Consider the following 14237-nt stretch of genomic DNA (forward strand, 5'->3'; position numbering starts at 1 on the left):
CGGATTGTAGTGCTAGACGATAAAACGGATGGATTGTGATACGAAGTGACGCAATCCAACATTCAGTTGTGGACATGCTGCTTTTAATTTAAAAGAATGTTTCATGTGTGATCATAGATGTCAATGGTGTGTGACTTGTGAAAAACAATAAGTAGAATTTGTCGATTGTAATCATTTCCTTCTGTTTTTTCAGTCATTGTTAATATATGCCATCGATTTTTTTTTTTTAACAAACATTGCCCAATATAATGAAATACGCATCGCGATACATCGCAATACACTTTTAAGACAAAATAACCAGCACAAATGGATTGTATTAATAGAATTTCCATTAAACTTCATTAAAGTGAGAAAGGTTAATTTAAGGTATAAGTGTTTTGAGTTCCAAGCTTGGTCCCAGAACAAATTCTCCTCACGTGCCAAGGCATTACCTGAACATTGTAGAGAGTTTTGATGTTTGAACTATAGTTGCAGACAATCTGGGCCTTCTAGCCTGTGCGGGTCGCGTTCTGTTGCAGCCAGGTCAAGAGAGGAACAGGAGGAGCCATAGCGCTATGTGCGATGATTACAGACAACAGCCAATAACGAGCGAGCACCCCTGACCCCATCGCCGTGGAAACACCAGGGAAGGCCTGACACCGAGGGAGTTGTATAAGTCAATCTATCTCCAGCAAGAGGAGGGCGAGAAGGGAGCCTCATGATGAGGTCAATAGAACCTTTAAATCATTTTCTTCCCCTTCAAGGGGGAGCTGCTCTCTCGCCTTCAAAACAGACGCCATCACAGACTTGTGAAGCTGCCTCCCCCTCCTCCTCTCCCTCACTTCCTTGCCTCTCTATCACTTGCCTGTCAGATGCACGCTGTGGCAGAATAAGAGACGACACCCCGCTCCCCGCAGTAACCAGGGGCTGCCATCAGCACTTAAACATTTCTAACCCCCCTACCCACCAACCTCTCTACTATTTCCTCTCTGTCTCTCGCCAACCGCTGACAGGCGACCACAGAGGGAAGATGACAAACACAAGCAGCCAAATGATGAAGAAAAGACAAAGCCTTGCATCCTCCCCTTCATGTTTTTGCTACCCCCACACACACACTTGTCTATGCCTGTTGACCCCCCCCCCCCCCCCCCTCCCAGAGTGAGTGAGCGAGCATCATCTCTTGTACCATTGGTGTGTGCCTGTTAGTAAATATATTTATCATTCCGAATGTCAGCGCGGCAGACATTAAAAGAGGCGGTGCACAGTAGGGAAAGAAGATTAAAAAGAAGGAGGAAGGAAGGAGGCATCGAGAAAGGGGAGGGCAGGAAGGAGGGTGTGTACTGAAAATGTATTATATCAAAAATAATTGTCAGAAGAGGTCATTTTGCATGTTTTATATAGAAACACCAATCATTCTCATCATCCTTACCATCTCCTCCATAGTGAGACATTTAATTCGACACTGATGTGCTCATAAAAAAGCAAAGGAGGGAGGTGGAAAAGTCGGTAAAAACCAAGGTGATAGTGGATACACAATAGTGTTACACTCACGGCAAAGCATGGAGCAGGAATGCAGTCACACTGTGGCAAAAATAATAATTCCTTTAACAATGCATACTTATTCAGATTTGGATGGCTGGGATAGCGTATTGATGCTCGTGTATAGGAGATATCAGCAGTTCAGTTATTTTAGACAAAAAAAGGGGGAGGTGTCTTTTTCCCCAACCCCCCTCTCCATTTGGATGTCCAGACATTCCAAATACTTTTGGAACCGCAAGGACCAAAGACATTTTGTTTTGTGTTGCCGCAGTCAACTCACGAAACCTCCTGTCCATGACATCATGAAATATCAAAAATATGATTCCTGTTTGTGTGCTCTTCTTGCATTTTAAAGCAACTTTCCTTATCTAGACGAATTCAATTGCCTGTAGAAGAGCCACAATTTTGAATTACCATCTGTTATACAGATCAATCTATCGATCCATGGAAGAGCAGATTTCCAGTCAGATGGAGTGATAAACAAATTTTCTTTTCATTTCAATCATTAAAAATAACTGTCAAACGCACAATGGCCCATCGATCCATTTGATAACTATCATTTTCTGAAAGGTCATAAGGAAGCTAACCCCTGCCTAAACTGATGAAGACATGTGTCCCAACACTTTTGTCCCCAAATGCAGGCCCAGTGCATGTATTGATCCGGCAGTGACAAATGGGAGGGGAGTGGAGGTGGATGGTGGAGATCAAGCTCCCTCTTCGTCTTCACAGAGACGTGAAGAGGTACAAAAGGCAGAGTTGAGGAATTAAGAAATGACAGGGGTACCTTGACTAAACTTTAAGTTTCTTCTGCAACCAGGCTCATAACCGAGTTTACTAGTAAACCAAACCGTTCTCCCTAGTGAAATTAATAAGTGCTTACAGAAGAAAGATGGATGGATGACTAATGACTCTGTCAGTCCATCCATCATTGATCTTTCCCACCTGCACCCGTAAATTGCCATCATCATGGCACACAGAGCTGAATTTTGAACATCTCTCAGCACATTTCTCCCACCCCTGGCCTTATAACCACGGGAGCCAACCCCTGACCTCCACTGACTTGGCGGTGTGACCTTTAAACACGCGTCTGTCCCTCTGGATCATTTGTGACCTCGGTGGGTCATAAATCACTCCTATAGAAGACGTTCCTACTTGTGCCTTGTTACTAAATGTTTCCACGTATGTCCATGTATATATGTGTACACATCTCTTTTTAGTCTGTAGTCTACTATTTAATGTCTCAGCAAAACAACCCAATTCCTGTTATATCATAGTTTGCTGACAAACACTGACTATGCATCCTTACATCCATCAACTGTAGCGCTTATTTTTACTAGGGTGGCTGACTAGTTGGTACCCAACCCAGGGGGCGGCATGGCTTAGTGGTAGAGTGGTCGTCTCCCAGCCGAAAGGTCGTGGGTTCGATCCCCTGACCATCAAGACCATGTCTAAGTGTCCTTGAGCAAGACACTGAACCCCCAGTTGCTCCTGATGCTGCGTCATCAGTAGGTAAATGACTAGTTAGTGTAAAGCGCTTTGAGTACCTAAGGTAGAAAAGCGCTATACAAGTGAAAGTCCATTTACCAACCCAGCAGTCTTTGGGCAGTAGGTGGGGGACATCCTGGACTGGTTTCTAGCCAATGGCAGAACATTAAATATACATTTTACATGGAAACGTTGTAAAAATGGAGCAGGGGTATAATAAATAATAAAAAAAATCTGCAAATATGCAAATTTGCGAATGCTAGACCACAAGTATGGATGGGTCAACTGTAGTCAGATAAACTGTTTCATTATCAAGTGCAATTACGTGTGTGTCTGCCACATAATTCGGCAATCTAGCAGATTGGAAATTGGGAAAGCATTTATTATTTTTCAAGAAAACAAGAATACTAGCATCTTTATCCTCCATTTCCATGCTCTTCATCATGACATGATACACACACATTACCTGGAGGGGTGGGGGGCTTAGCTAGTCCCCCCCACACCTCCTACTCCCTTGCAGGCCTTCACCCCACATGCTCATCTCAATTAATCACCCAGCAAAACAGATGTCAGGAACAAAGGAAGGATCTGCGGGCCTGTGGCACAAAAAAGGGGAGGGGGTGTAGGAAGGGGGGGGGGGGTAGGAAAGGGGGGGGGTGTAAAAGAGGAAGGAAGGCTGGAGAACAGAGGAAAAGAGAAGAAGGAGTAAACTAGGGATGAAGAAAAGGTGGAGGGATGGATATAAGTAGGAGAAAAAGTGGTGAAGGACAGATGGAAAAGAGGAAGGAGAGGTGGAAGGGGGATAGAACGGATCAGAAATGAAAGCTGTGTAAGCATTTATTCAATATTCTTGATACCCAACTTGAACTGTCTATTAGTAGGTGTGCCGATCCATTAATGATTTCATCAAGCTTCATACATTCAAAACCTCTGATACTAGCACTCATAATACAAACAGTCTATCCCCCAATTCATGCCTGTTTTTCTATCCAGCAGCATCTAATCAAGCATGCAGGTTTTAATTTAGAATATTGCATTTTTTCATACCTACTGTTGCAAGACTATTGTTCTTGCCTATAATAATGGTATTGAATCTGAAGTGAAAAAGTCTTAACTGGACACATGTATGTAGCAAATTCGATGTCCACCAGAAGGACCATTCAGAGCACTGGAAGAATAACTGTGTCTAAACAATGACTTTTTTCGAATACTAGTGCCACTTTGGGCCTTAAGTCTGACAATATGCGGGATATAAGATCCTTCCTCTAGTATGCTAAAGTGCAGTAGTTGACATCCTTGTGCTAATAGAATGACTTTACAAGTGCTAGATATTAACAAGTAGAACTTCATGTAGTCATAAGTAGTAATTTTTACCATTTTAAGTTCATACTAGTAGGCCAAAATGGCAGTTGTATTGTAAACCAGATATGATATAAAATTTGACCATTTAACATGTAGTTCTTTGCTACTAACACTAGTAGCACTTAACGTATGGAAAATTTCAATTTTAACTAGTGGACTAAATGTGGCCCTACTGATGAAAAAAATACTAGGATACAATCCTAGTAGTGACATTAAAAAGAATCCTCTCATCTAGTGCGTCACTACTGTGAAGATGATGATACATATTGAAAACGTGTCTGACTTTAGGATGCAAAAAAAAAAAAGAAAAAAGCTATACGATTTATCAACCATTCAAAATATATTGAACCAACAAATTCATTAACCATTAAATTAAACACGCTCAAATTTTATGACTCAGTTGAATTAAAAACAGCACAAATAATGTGTAAAGCAACTTATATTGCCCAATTCTGTGCAAAATTTGGAAATGTTAGAACGAGCGTGTACTTTTGTTTTATTTCTGATACATTATGTTACTGTATAAGATAATAATTATGATAACTTAGTGCCTGAATATAACGTGAGTAAGTATACAGAGAGAACAAGAGGTAAGACTCCATCCATCCATTTTCTAGAGCCGCTTATCCTCACTAAGGTCGCAGGCTTGCTACCTATTCCAACGGTCCTTGAGCAGTAGGTGGGGGGGAGCCTGAATAGATCACCAGCCAATTGCAGGGCACACAGGAACGAACAACCATTCATGCACCCAATCACACCTAAGGACAATTTAGTATTTCTAATACAAATGCCATGGAAGCTGGAGTGCCCGGAGAAAACCCAAGCAGGCTCGGGGAGAACAAGCTAACTCCACACAGAAAGGCCACAGCGAGCTGAAATTGAACTCAAGACTGAACTGTGAGGCGGACGTGCTAACCACTCTTTCATCGAGCCACACACATTTAATTAATCAATTTTTGAAAAGTAGTGCAACGTTTTCAGTTTTCACTAACAACATGTAACGGTCCTACTGGTATATCAAAGTTGTCCTACAAGTATTTGTAAAAAAAAATAAAAATAAATAAAAGCAGAAGAAGAGAGCACTAGTACTATATAGGACCTTATATCCAGCTTCAATTTGCCCTAGAAAAAAATTGTACTTGTAAGACACTATCATTTTTCTATCATTGTGCCTTCCTTCAAGTGCCCTAAATAGTTCTACCAGCGAGAACCACGACAACTAATAGGTGATCCTTAAGCTGGATATGAAGGATATGAAACAAATGCTCAAACGGCTTTCCATACGAATGATGTCAGAAGGAGCAGTACAGAGCGCGTTCGGGTGTTCTTCGCAGAGCTGGACATTTGTGCTTTGACTGCGTCAGCGTGTCAACTTTGACCTTGCGTTGCTCACAACATGTGACAACCATGTTAAATAAAACTAGAAAGTTAGAGAAGACAACAGAAGGCTTTCCGCCAGATAAAAGAGCATCTACAAAACAATGGGTAGCAAATGATGGCGTGCCGTCCTCAGCCTGTATGCGCCAGAATAGAGCAAAGATTGAAAACCTGCCAAGATAAAGACAAAGGCCTGCGTTTGAAGTGTCACTTTTTGCTGTGATACTGTCACAAAACAAATGGCAGCCTTGACAGCTCCCGGCTGCTTTGAACGCCTCACAGTCATCTTTTATTCACAAATGCAGATTTTATGCCTTTTACAGAGCGGATTGTAACCTGTTGTTAAGCGTGCGCTTCTCCTCAATCTTGTGTTGAATTATTGACATCTACATAATGTACAGCTGGAGAGAGCGTGAGGAGGGTGGTTCAGGGGAGTGCAGGAGAGAAGAGGAAGAGAACAAAACATATGGTACTTCACCCACATCTTAAAAGGGAATCTCTTTACAAATATGTTTTATGCAACCCCCGCTAGTTTGATTAATACTACGTTTGTGGAATATGAGCTAAGCACAAAAAAAAAACAACATCTCTTTATCTATCTCAGTAGGCGGCCATTTTGCCACTTCCTGTCAACTTGTTGTGTTCCCTCATTTTTCACGGTTAGTGGGGACAAAAAAACATGAAAAGTGAAATTTGTAAAATATGAGCCCCCTCCGCCCCCCTCGGGAATGTTCATGCATGTGTATGTGGGTGCCGGAATTTTTAAAATGTGAAAAATATTTATATTTTTAAGTATTTGAGAAAAAAAATACTGCAGTACACATAATTACTTAAATTAATTAACCTTTTGCAGTAACTGTACTGTTATCCCTTCCCGTTTCCATCCCTTGGCCGTAATCCGGGAACGCGGCGGGCCGGAGTTGCCCTCAGTGTAACGGCCCTCAAACGTCGACCAAGAGTGGAGCCCAGGGAAGCAGAGTTTACACAAGAAATTTAAATTTATTACAACTTGTAACATCCTCCCAATGCTTTGCTTTGTCCTCACCGTGTCCCTCCCACTGCGCATTCTCACTTGAGTGTGAGGGGAAGACTGCTGCTGGAAGTACAGTCAACAGCTTGGACAGGACAGACGAGACAATCACGCAATCAGCTCAAAGCACTCCTGCAAAACACGTGATTCGCTCCTGCCATGACATCGACCAATGAGGGCAGGGGTTGTAATCCCCTCGTGCCCTCAAAGCGAAAAAAAACAAAACAAAACAAAAAACTCATTCTATCAAAACACAAAGGTGGCAGGTGTGCTGCTAATTGCCCATTTTGGGGGTTTCCCCTTTGGGGGAAAAGGGGAGTTGCTTGTTGTTTTTTAGCTAGCTTGCATTGTTAAAAAGCACTCAAAGTCTGTGCTCTAAAATTGAAGCTGTGTCATCTTTGTCTCCATCAACTCTCACACACATACAGAAAACTCACCCCACTTTTTACTCATCACTCGTACTTGCTCCACTCTCTTGCGAGTTGGTGTCAACTAGTGTTTTCACCTCGGTGTCACAGCATCACATGCAGCACGCACACATTCACATCCAAATGTCACCCCCTACTCGCACTTGCTCCACTCTTTAGTGACTCAGTGTCAACTTGTGTTTTCACCTCAGTCTCATGGCATCACAACACACGCACACACACACGTACACACACAGGCTGGCTTACATTAACGTTGCGTGACACCCTCTCAGCTCTGATCCCAGGTCAGTCATTTTGCTCCATCGTGCCCTATGGCGGATCAAGAGATTGGAAGAGATTATGCCACTGGTTTGTATTGAGGGCTATTCATTTCAATACATGGCGGGCCAATACAAGTTAGAAATTAATTTTCTCATTTGTTGCAGGGGTTATGTTTCAGAACACCCCTACAACAGACACAATCCATAGAAACCATATATATGTATTATATTTTAAAGCTTTACGCATAATACAAATACAATATGCAAGTGTAGATATCATTTTTTTCCACTTTGGGATACCGTCCTCTTGCCAGTCAAAACTGCATATGTAGGAATGAGGGAAACAAACAAAACAACTGCTAACAAAAATGCAAACAAATTACTGTAAATAATGCAGAGAAAAAAATGCAATTACAAAAATAACATGGGTTCAAACGTTAAACAGAAGGTGTATGCAAAAAAACAGAGATGAGAACAACTAATGTCAAAATATTTGATTATTTATGTAGTTTGTTTTAAGTTTGCATCATGTGCATTTGTGATTGCATCTTTTTGCAGCAGTTTTCTTGCCGCATTTTTCTTCTAATGTGTTTGCGTTTTTTGTTTGCAGCTGTTTTAAAGGGGCACTGTGTAAGATTTAGACCGCTTTTCATTAAAAAGGAATGAATTAAATGATTAGAAATTTCAAAATCTTGCAAATAAATGTGTTCTCAACGACCAGCTGTATGTTTTAAAAATATTCATAGGTCTAGTTATCATTAAATTACATTACATGGGGGGTGGCACTTCTCCAGAGACTTCCATGTTTGTTATGGCTACGGACAATGGTAAATGCAGCAGTTGCAGCACCTCCTGCTGTCTGTAATGATAAATGGTCTAAATCTTACACAGTGACCCTTTAATCTAGGTGTTTTTTGCACTTTTGTTGTATATTTGCATCCATTTTTTTCTACATTTTTTTAAACGTGTGTTTTGTATGTGCATTTTTTTCTGCTTCATTCTTGCATTAGTAACGTTCTGCCAGTTCCAGGTTGTTTGCCCTCATTGGTTACCAGTTAAGGGTTTAAGAGCCAAATTATTTCAAATTAGTATTTTACAACAATTTTAGGGTTTAGAGCTGAGATTATGGTTTCATATTATTATTTCAAGCATTGATTAAGGGTTAAAACAATGGCTAGGGTTTCGACGCATAGTCTCAAACAAAAGTAAATTTTACAAAGGGATTAAGATTTCAAGTGATGGTTTTAAGGCCAATCTTGGGGTTCCAATTCAACTTTTCAAATTGAGGTTTACAATTTCATAGATGAATACCAAATTTAGGTCACGGCTTTCAATTGTGTTTAGGCCACCACTGATTTTAGTGCAGTAAAGCTAAATGGCCAAAGGGTTACAAATGCTTCTTGTTGTCTGTGGTGAGCGGTTAACGAAGATGCACTGAGAGTGGCCTAATTGGAGTTAATTGGCCATCTGTCTGAGCTTGGTAGCAGAGGAGGGTCGTTAGCAGACACAAGTAGTCAAGCCACAGGGGAAACACCATCACTCATTTTCAACTATTTTTCCACCATTCTTCTTCTTGTTGAAAAACACTTTGTTGTCTGAAAAAAAATCACTACCACCTTTATCGTACAACAATTGCTGACGTTTCTGGTACAACTATACCTACTGGATTTTATTTAGTGCCCATTTAGCGCTTCGGTAGCGCGAGGGCGACTTGAAAGGGGTTTCTACTTTTGCCCTAAGGCTGAAAAAAAAAAAAAGATATCTTCGGTTCGTCAGATTTCTGCTTCCCTCTAGTGGACAAATGCAAGAATGACTGGAACCAGAAGTCAAACGACTAGGACAAGATAATGTACATATTCATTCTATTCATTCATTCATATTTTTTTTTTGTTGTTTTTTTTTTGTTTTGTTTCGTTTTTATCCGTACAGTTAGTAGTTTTAGGGGTGCTAATACTCGGTGGTGTCTCTCGCATTAAAAGTTGAGTGGGGCACCAGAGTGGGCACGAGTTTCTTGAAAATGTCTTGATCCTTTTTGGTGTTGAAAATATTTTTTGTGACTTAGTTGCTGTCAATGGAGTTGGGATGACAATTTTGAGCAGTGACAAAGTTTCAGATCATGCAATATTATTAACTACGACAGAAACAGGGTGTTGCTAGTATGTAACTGAGTGACTGTACAGCAGATTTTAGTTGTACATTCAAATTCAGCACATGGAATTGATTTGCTGAACTTACTGAAAATTGCTATTCGGTGATCATTTTTGCAATATCTCTCCTCCTCTTAGGCAAACCACGGTATCATTAGCTTCATTTATATTTGCTGCAGTCTTTTTTTTTCTTCTGTATCATCAGTGCTGTCTCTCTTTCTTGAAATATGTCATCCACTTTCATGTTTGAATCCCATTGTAGTCCACGTCGCGTCCCGCGATTTTCTAATCACACAGTTATCCATGCTCCTCTTGAACCATTAGGTTAAAGGTGCAGATGTTGTCCTTCCCTGCTTGAACAAAGTTAAAATCCATGCAGTCCTAAACGTTTAATTTCAAATTTATGCTCAAGGGCTAAATTTAGTCTTAATTAAAACACTACATCATTCATATTGATGAGTTCCTTTTATTGACCTTTAGGTTACAATGGAAACAAAGCTAGCTTGCTGCCGCAAGCCGCCAAAGCTGAACAAGACTACTACTACTGCTGCTAATTATATTAATAAATATAATATTTATACGACAACAAGTAACACTACCAATACTAATATTAGTATTAATACCACTAATATTACATTTACTATGGCTAATACGACTAGAATGACAACCAGGACTGCTACTACTACTACCGCAACAACTACTACCAGTACTACAACTACAACAATTACTAATAACAGTACTACTTCTACCACAACTAGTACTACTACTACTAGCAGTAGTAGTACGCCACCACTATTAGTGATAAGGCGGCCAGGTTATAGTTTGTGAGAGAGAACCAGATATACCTGGAGAGGGCCCAAGTGGGCAAGATGACATGTACTAGCAGTAGTAGTACGCCACCACTATTAGTGATAAGGCAGCCAGTTTATAGTTTGTGAGAGAGAACCAGAAATACCTGGAGAGGGCCCAAGTGGGCACGATGACATGTTCTAGTAGTACTACTACATCTACTAGTGCTACATGTGGAATTAATTATACTGCTGTTACAACACCTAGTAGTACTACTAATACTACACCTAATAGTACTACTAAAACTATACTACTATTACTACTACAATAAGTAGTAGTAGTACTAAATAATAGAAAGTACTAGTGCTACTACTATTACTACTTACACTAGTACAACTACCGTTGACGACTACTAGCATTAAATACTACTATTACTACTACAATAAGTAGTAGTAGTACTAAATAATAGAAAGTACTGGTGCTACTACTATTACTACTTACACTAGTACAACTACCGTTGACGACTACTAGCATTAAATACTTCTACTATTACTGCATAGTACTACTACTTTCGGCCAATCTTGCTGTCATGCCGCGTCGTATAACACGCATTCTAAAGGAGCAATACGCTATAAAAATGTGCTAACATATTTTTTTTTAAGTAAAAAGTTACCATATAGGTACGTGTGCACTTCCTCCACTTGTGACAGCTCTCCAACCGCGAAGGTGTAGCTTCCCCTTCGTCCACTCGGTGTCGCTGGTTGGGCGGCTAGCCTGCCTTGAAGCTAAGAGACTTTAATCGAGAGCTCCGGGCCGGCGACTGGAAATGCCTCGCGAGTTACCACAACGAGGACAACCAGGATTACCAGAAATGGATCTTTAATGCATTGCCGCTAGCCAAAAGCTTTTTCGGGGGTGCGATGAGCTGGACTAAAGGATACGTCGTTCGAGGAAGGCTGTAGGACCGCTTAGCAGCCGTATGCTAACTAGCTTAGTGGCATTAGCTTTGCTGGCCGTATCGGTAAATGTAAGCCCCAACTTCAGGACTCATTTGCTGCCTTTTTGTATTCGAACGGGTACGCGAGGTGTGTGAGATGGACTGGTTTATATCGAACTCCACGCGCCATTGCTGAAGTTTTTCGTGGGCCCTCTAGCAACGGCCGCATTGGCCCCCCCGCAACCTCCCTCATGTTTGAAATGGAGACCCACGTTTCGTGCCTTTTCCCCGAGATCTTGGCCATCATCTTCAGCTACCTAGACGTGAAGGACAAAGGCCGGGTGGCCCAAGTGTGTGCAGCGTGGAGGGACGCGTCCTATCACAAGTCGGTGTGGCGGGGAGTGGAAGCCAAGCTACATCTCCGACGGGCCAACCCTTCCCTCTTCCCCAGTCTGCAGACCAGGGGCATCAAAAAGGTGCAGATCCTCAGTTTGAGACGCAGCCTGAGCTACGTGATACAGGGCATGCCCCACATCGAGAGCCTGAACCTGTGCGGTTGTTTCAGCCTGACGGACAACGGGTTGGGCCACGCCTTCGTGCAGGTCATCCCGTCGATGCGGGTTCTCAACCTGAGCCTGTGTAAGCAGATCAGCGACTCCAGCCTGGGCCGCATCGCCCGATACCTGAAGAACCTCGAGGTGTTGGAGCTGGGCGGCTGCAGCAACATCACCAACACGGGGCTTCTCCTGGTGGCCTGGGGCCTGCACCGGCTCAAGAGCCTCAACCTGCGTAGCTGCCGCCACGTGTCGGATGTGGGCATCGGGCACCTGTCGGGCATGACGCGCAGCGCGGCCGAGGGCTGCCTGGCCTTGGAGAAGCTCACCTTGCAGGACTGCCAGAAGCTCACCGACCTGTCCCTCAAGCACGTGGCCAAGGGCCTGGGCGGGCTGAAAGTGCTCAACCTGAGCTTCTGCGGCGGCATCTCCGACGCCGGCATGATCCACGTGTCGCACATGAGCCGGCTGGGCATGCTCAACCTGCGCTCGTGCGACAACATCAGCGACACGGGCATCATGCACCTGGCCATGGGCTCGCTGCGCCTGACCGGCTTGGACGTGTCCTTCTGCGACAAGGTCGGCGACCAGAGCCTGGCGTACATGGCGCAGGGACTCTACCGGCTCAAGTCGCTGTCGCTGTGCTCGTGCCACGTGAGCGACGACGGCATTAACCGCATGGTGAGGCAGATGCACGAGCTCAAGACGCTCAACATCGGGCAGTGCGTGCGTATCACCGACAAGGGTCTGGAGCTCATCGCAGACCACCTGACGCAGCTGACGGGCATCGACCTGTACGGATGCACCAAAATCACCAAGCGGGGCCTGGAGAGGATCACGCAGCTGCCTTGTCTCAAGGTGCTCAACCTGGGCTTGTGGCAGATGACGGACAGTGAGCGCGTCAGGTGAAAGACCTTCACGCACTTCGAAAGTGCTGAGTTCCAATCTGGGGTCCATCGGATTTGCATACTTGTTTTTTTGCTCCATACTCTGGCTCACTCCCACATTCCAAAAACAACATGGCTTCTTTGTAACATTTAAGTTGTTCATAGGTGTGGATTTGGTTCTTTGTCTACATTGTACAGTACTAGTCAACATTTTGGAAACACCCTCCGATTCAGAATTTTTCTGTTATTTCAAAATGTTCTCAATTATAGATTAATATTTGTCATGAAGACATTCATGGAACTAATTGGTACTAATGACAGTCAAAACAATGTTTTATAATTTACGTTCTTCAACTTGGGCCCTTTTTTGCCGAAGACAAGAGCTTTGCACATCTTGCTATTTTCTCAGTCAGCTTAATGACGTGGATGATGCTTTATGATCTGAAATGACTTTTAGTGTGGTGCTGTATTTTATTTCAGTGTTTCCATTCTTTTGACCACAACTATGCGTGCCCTGCAATTGGCTGGCAACCAGTCCAGGGTGTGCCCTGATTCACCTGACCCTAATGACTATTAGCACTATAAAAATGTATATTTTTGCCCCCAGCATGGTGAGTTAGTTGTTTGCGCATCTGCCTTGCAATCAATTGTTCAGGGTTCAAATCTCAGCTCCGGTCTTCCTATGTGGAGTTTACATTGTTCTTGCGTGGGTTTTCTTCCCACATTTCAAAATCGTGCACATCAGGTTAATTGAAGACTGATGTGAATGTCAGGTCGTTTGGGTACAGCATACCTGCCCTGTGATTGGCTGGCAACCAGTCCAAGTGTGTCCCTCTTCTTGTCCAAAGTCAATTGGGATAGACTGGAGCAACTTAATCATGTGTACAGTTGTTTAGCTACCTTCCCCCTACACACATCAGTGCCTATAGTTTAGTACTTAGATGATAACTGCATATTTTTGCAACTCCAGCACAAATTCTGCTTATTTTAATAAAATGATGTTAATAATAAATATAGGTAGGTTTCATTCTTAAGGCTGTCAAAGCTGCTGGAATTTTTACTCCCTTTTTTGTCTGATGTTTTTTTTTTTGACAAGCAATATTTTTTCTATAGAATTGATTTGTACTTCAAATTGAAGTTGTTTTTACATTGTGTAAAAGAAAGTGGCAGCATTCCAAGACACCACAGAAAAGAAAATTCACTGTGCCACAGTACTACAGCCTTGTGACTGATTGCTACAATGACTTTATGCAGAGAAGCAAAAAAAAAAACTGTCCACCAGTGAAGTTTTGTCGTGAGGCGTTTCATTGAGTCTCAAGAGTATTTGTTAAAAAAAAAGAAGAGTAATTTAAGATCTTTTATATTCCTACTGTAGTGATATTTATGAATAAAGATCAGAAATGTTTCACTTGCATACTGTACATGTGCAGTTTTTGAACATAACGAGTGTATGAGTTTGTGTT

General features: G+C 42.4%; 1 protein-coding gene across 1 annotated transcript; it reads left to right on the forward strand.

Annotated features, from left to right (window-relative positions):
• The first annotated feature begins 11168 nt into the window (after window positions 1–11168).
• Window positions 11169–14186, forward strand: LOC148422168 (F-box/LRR-repeat protein 14-like). The gene has a single exon (XM_088416779.1). It carries the CDS (start codon window positions 11585–11587, stop codon window positions 12794–12796), a length of 1212 nt encoding a protein of 403 aa, XP_088272905.1. The 5' UTR covers window positions 11169–11584; the 3' UTR covers window positions 12797–14186.
• The last annotated feature ends 51 nt before the right edge of the window (window positions 14187–14237 follow it).

Source organism: Hippichthys cyanospilos, chromosome 6 (assembly GCF_059441005.1).
Source record: "Hippichthys cyanospilos isolate Australia breed blue-spotted pipefish chromosome 6, RoL_Hcya_1.0, whole genome shotgun sequence".
Classification (NCBI taxonomy): domain Eukaryota; kingdom Metazoa; phylum Chordata; class Actinopteri; order Syngnathiformes; family Syngnathidae; genus Hippichthys; species Hippichthys cyanospilos.

What these genes read in the sequence shown, in the direction of transcription:
- LOC148422168 (XM_088416779.1), top strand. Translation starts at nt 11,585, where the DNA reads ATGTTTGAAATGGAGACCCACGTTTCGTGCCTTTTCCCCGAGATCTTG.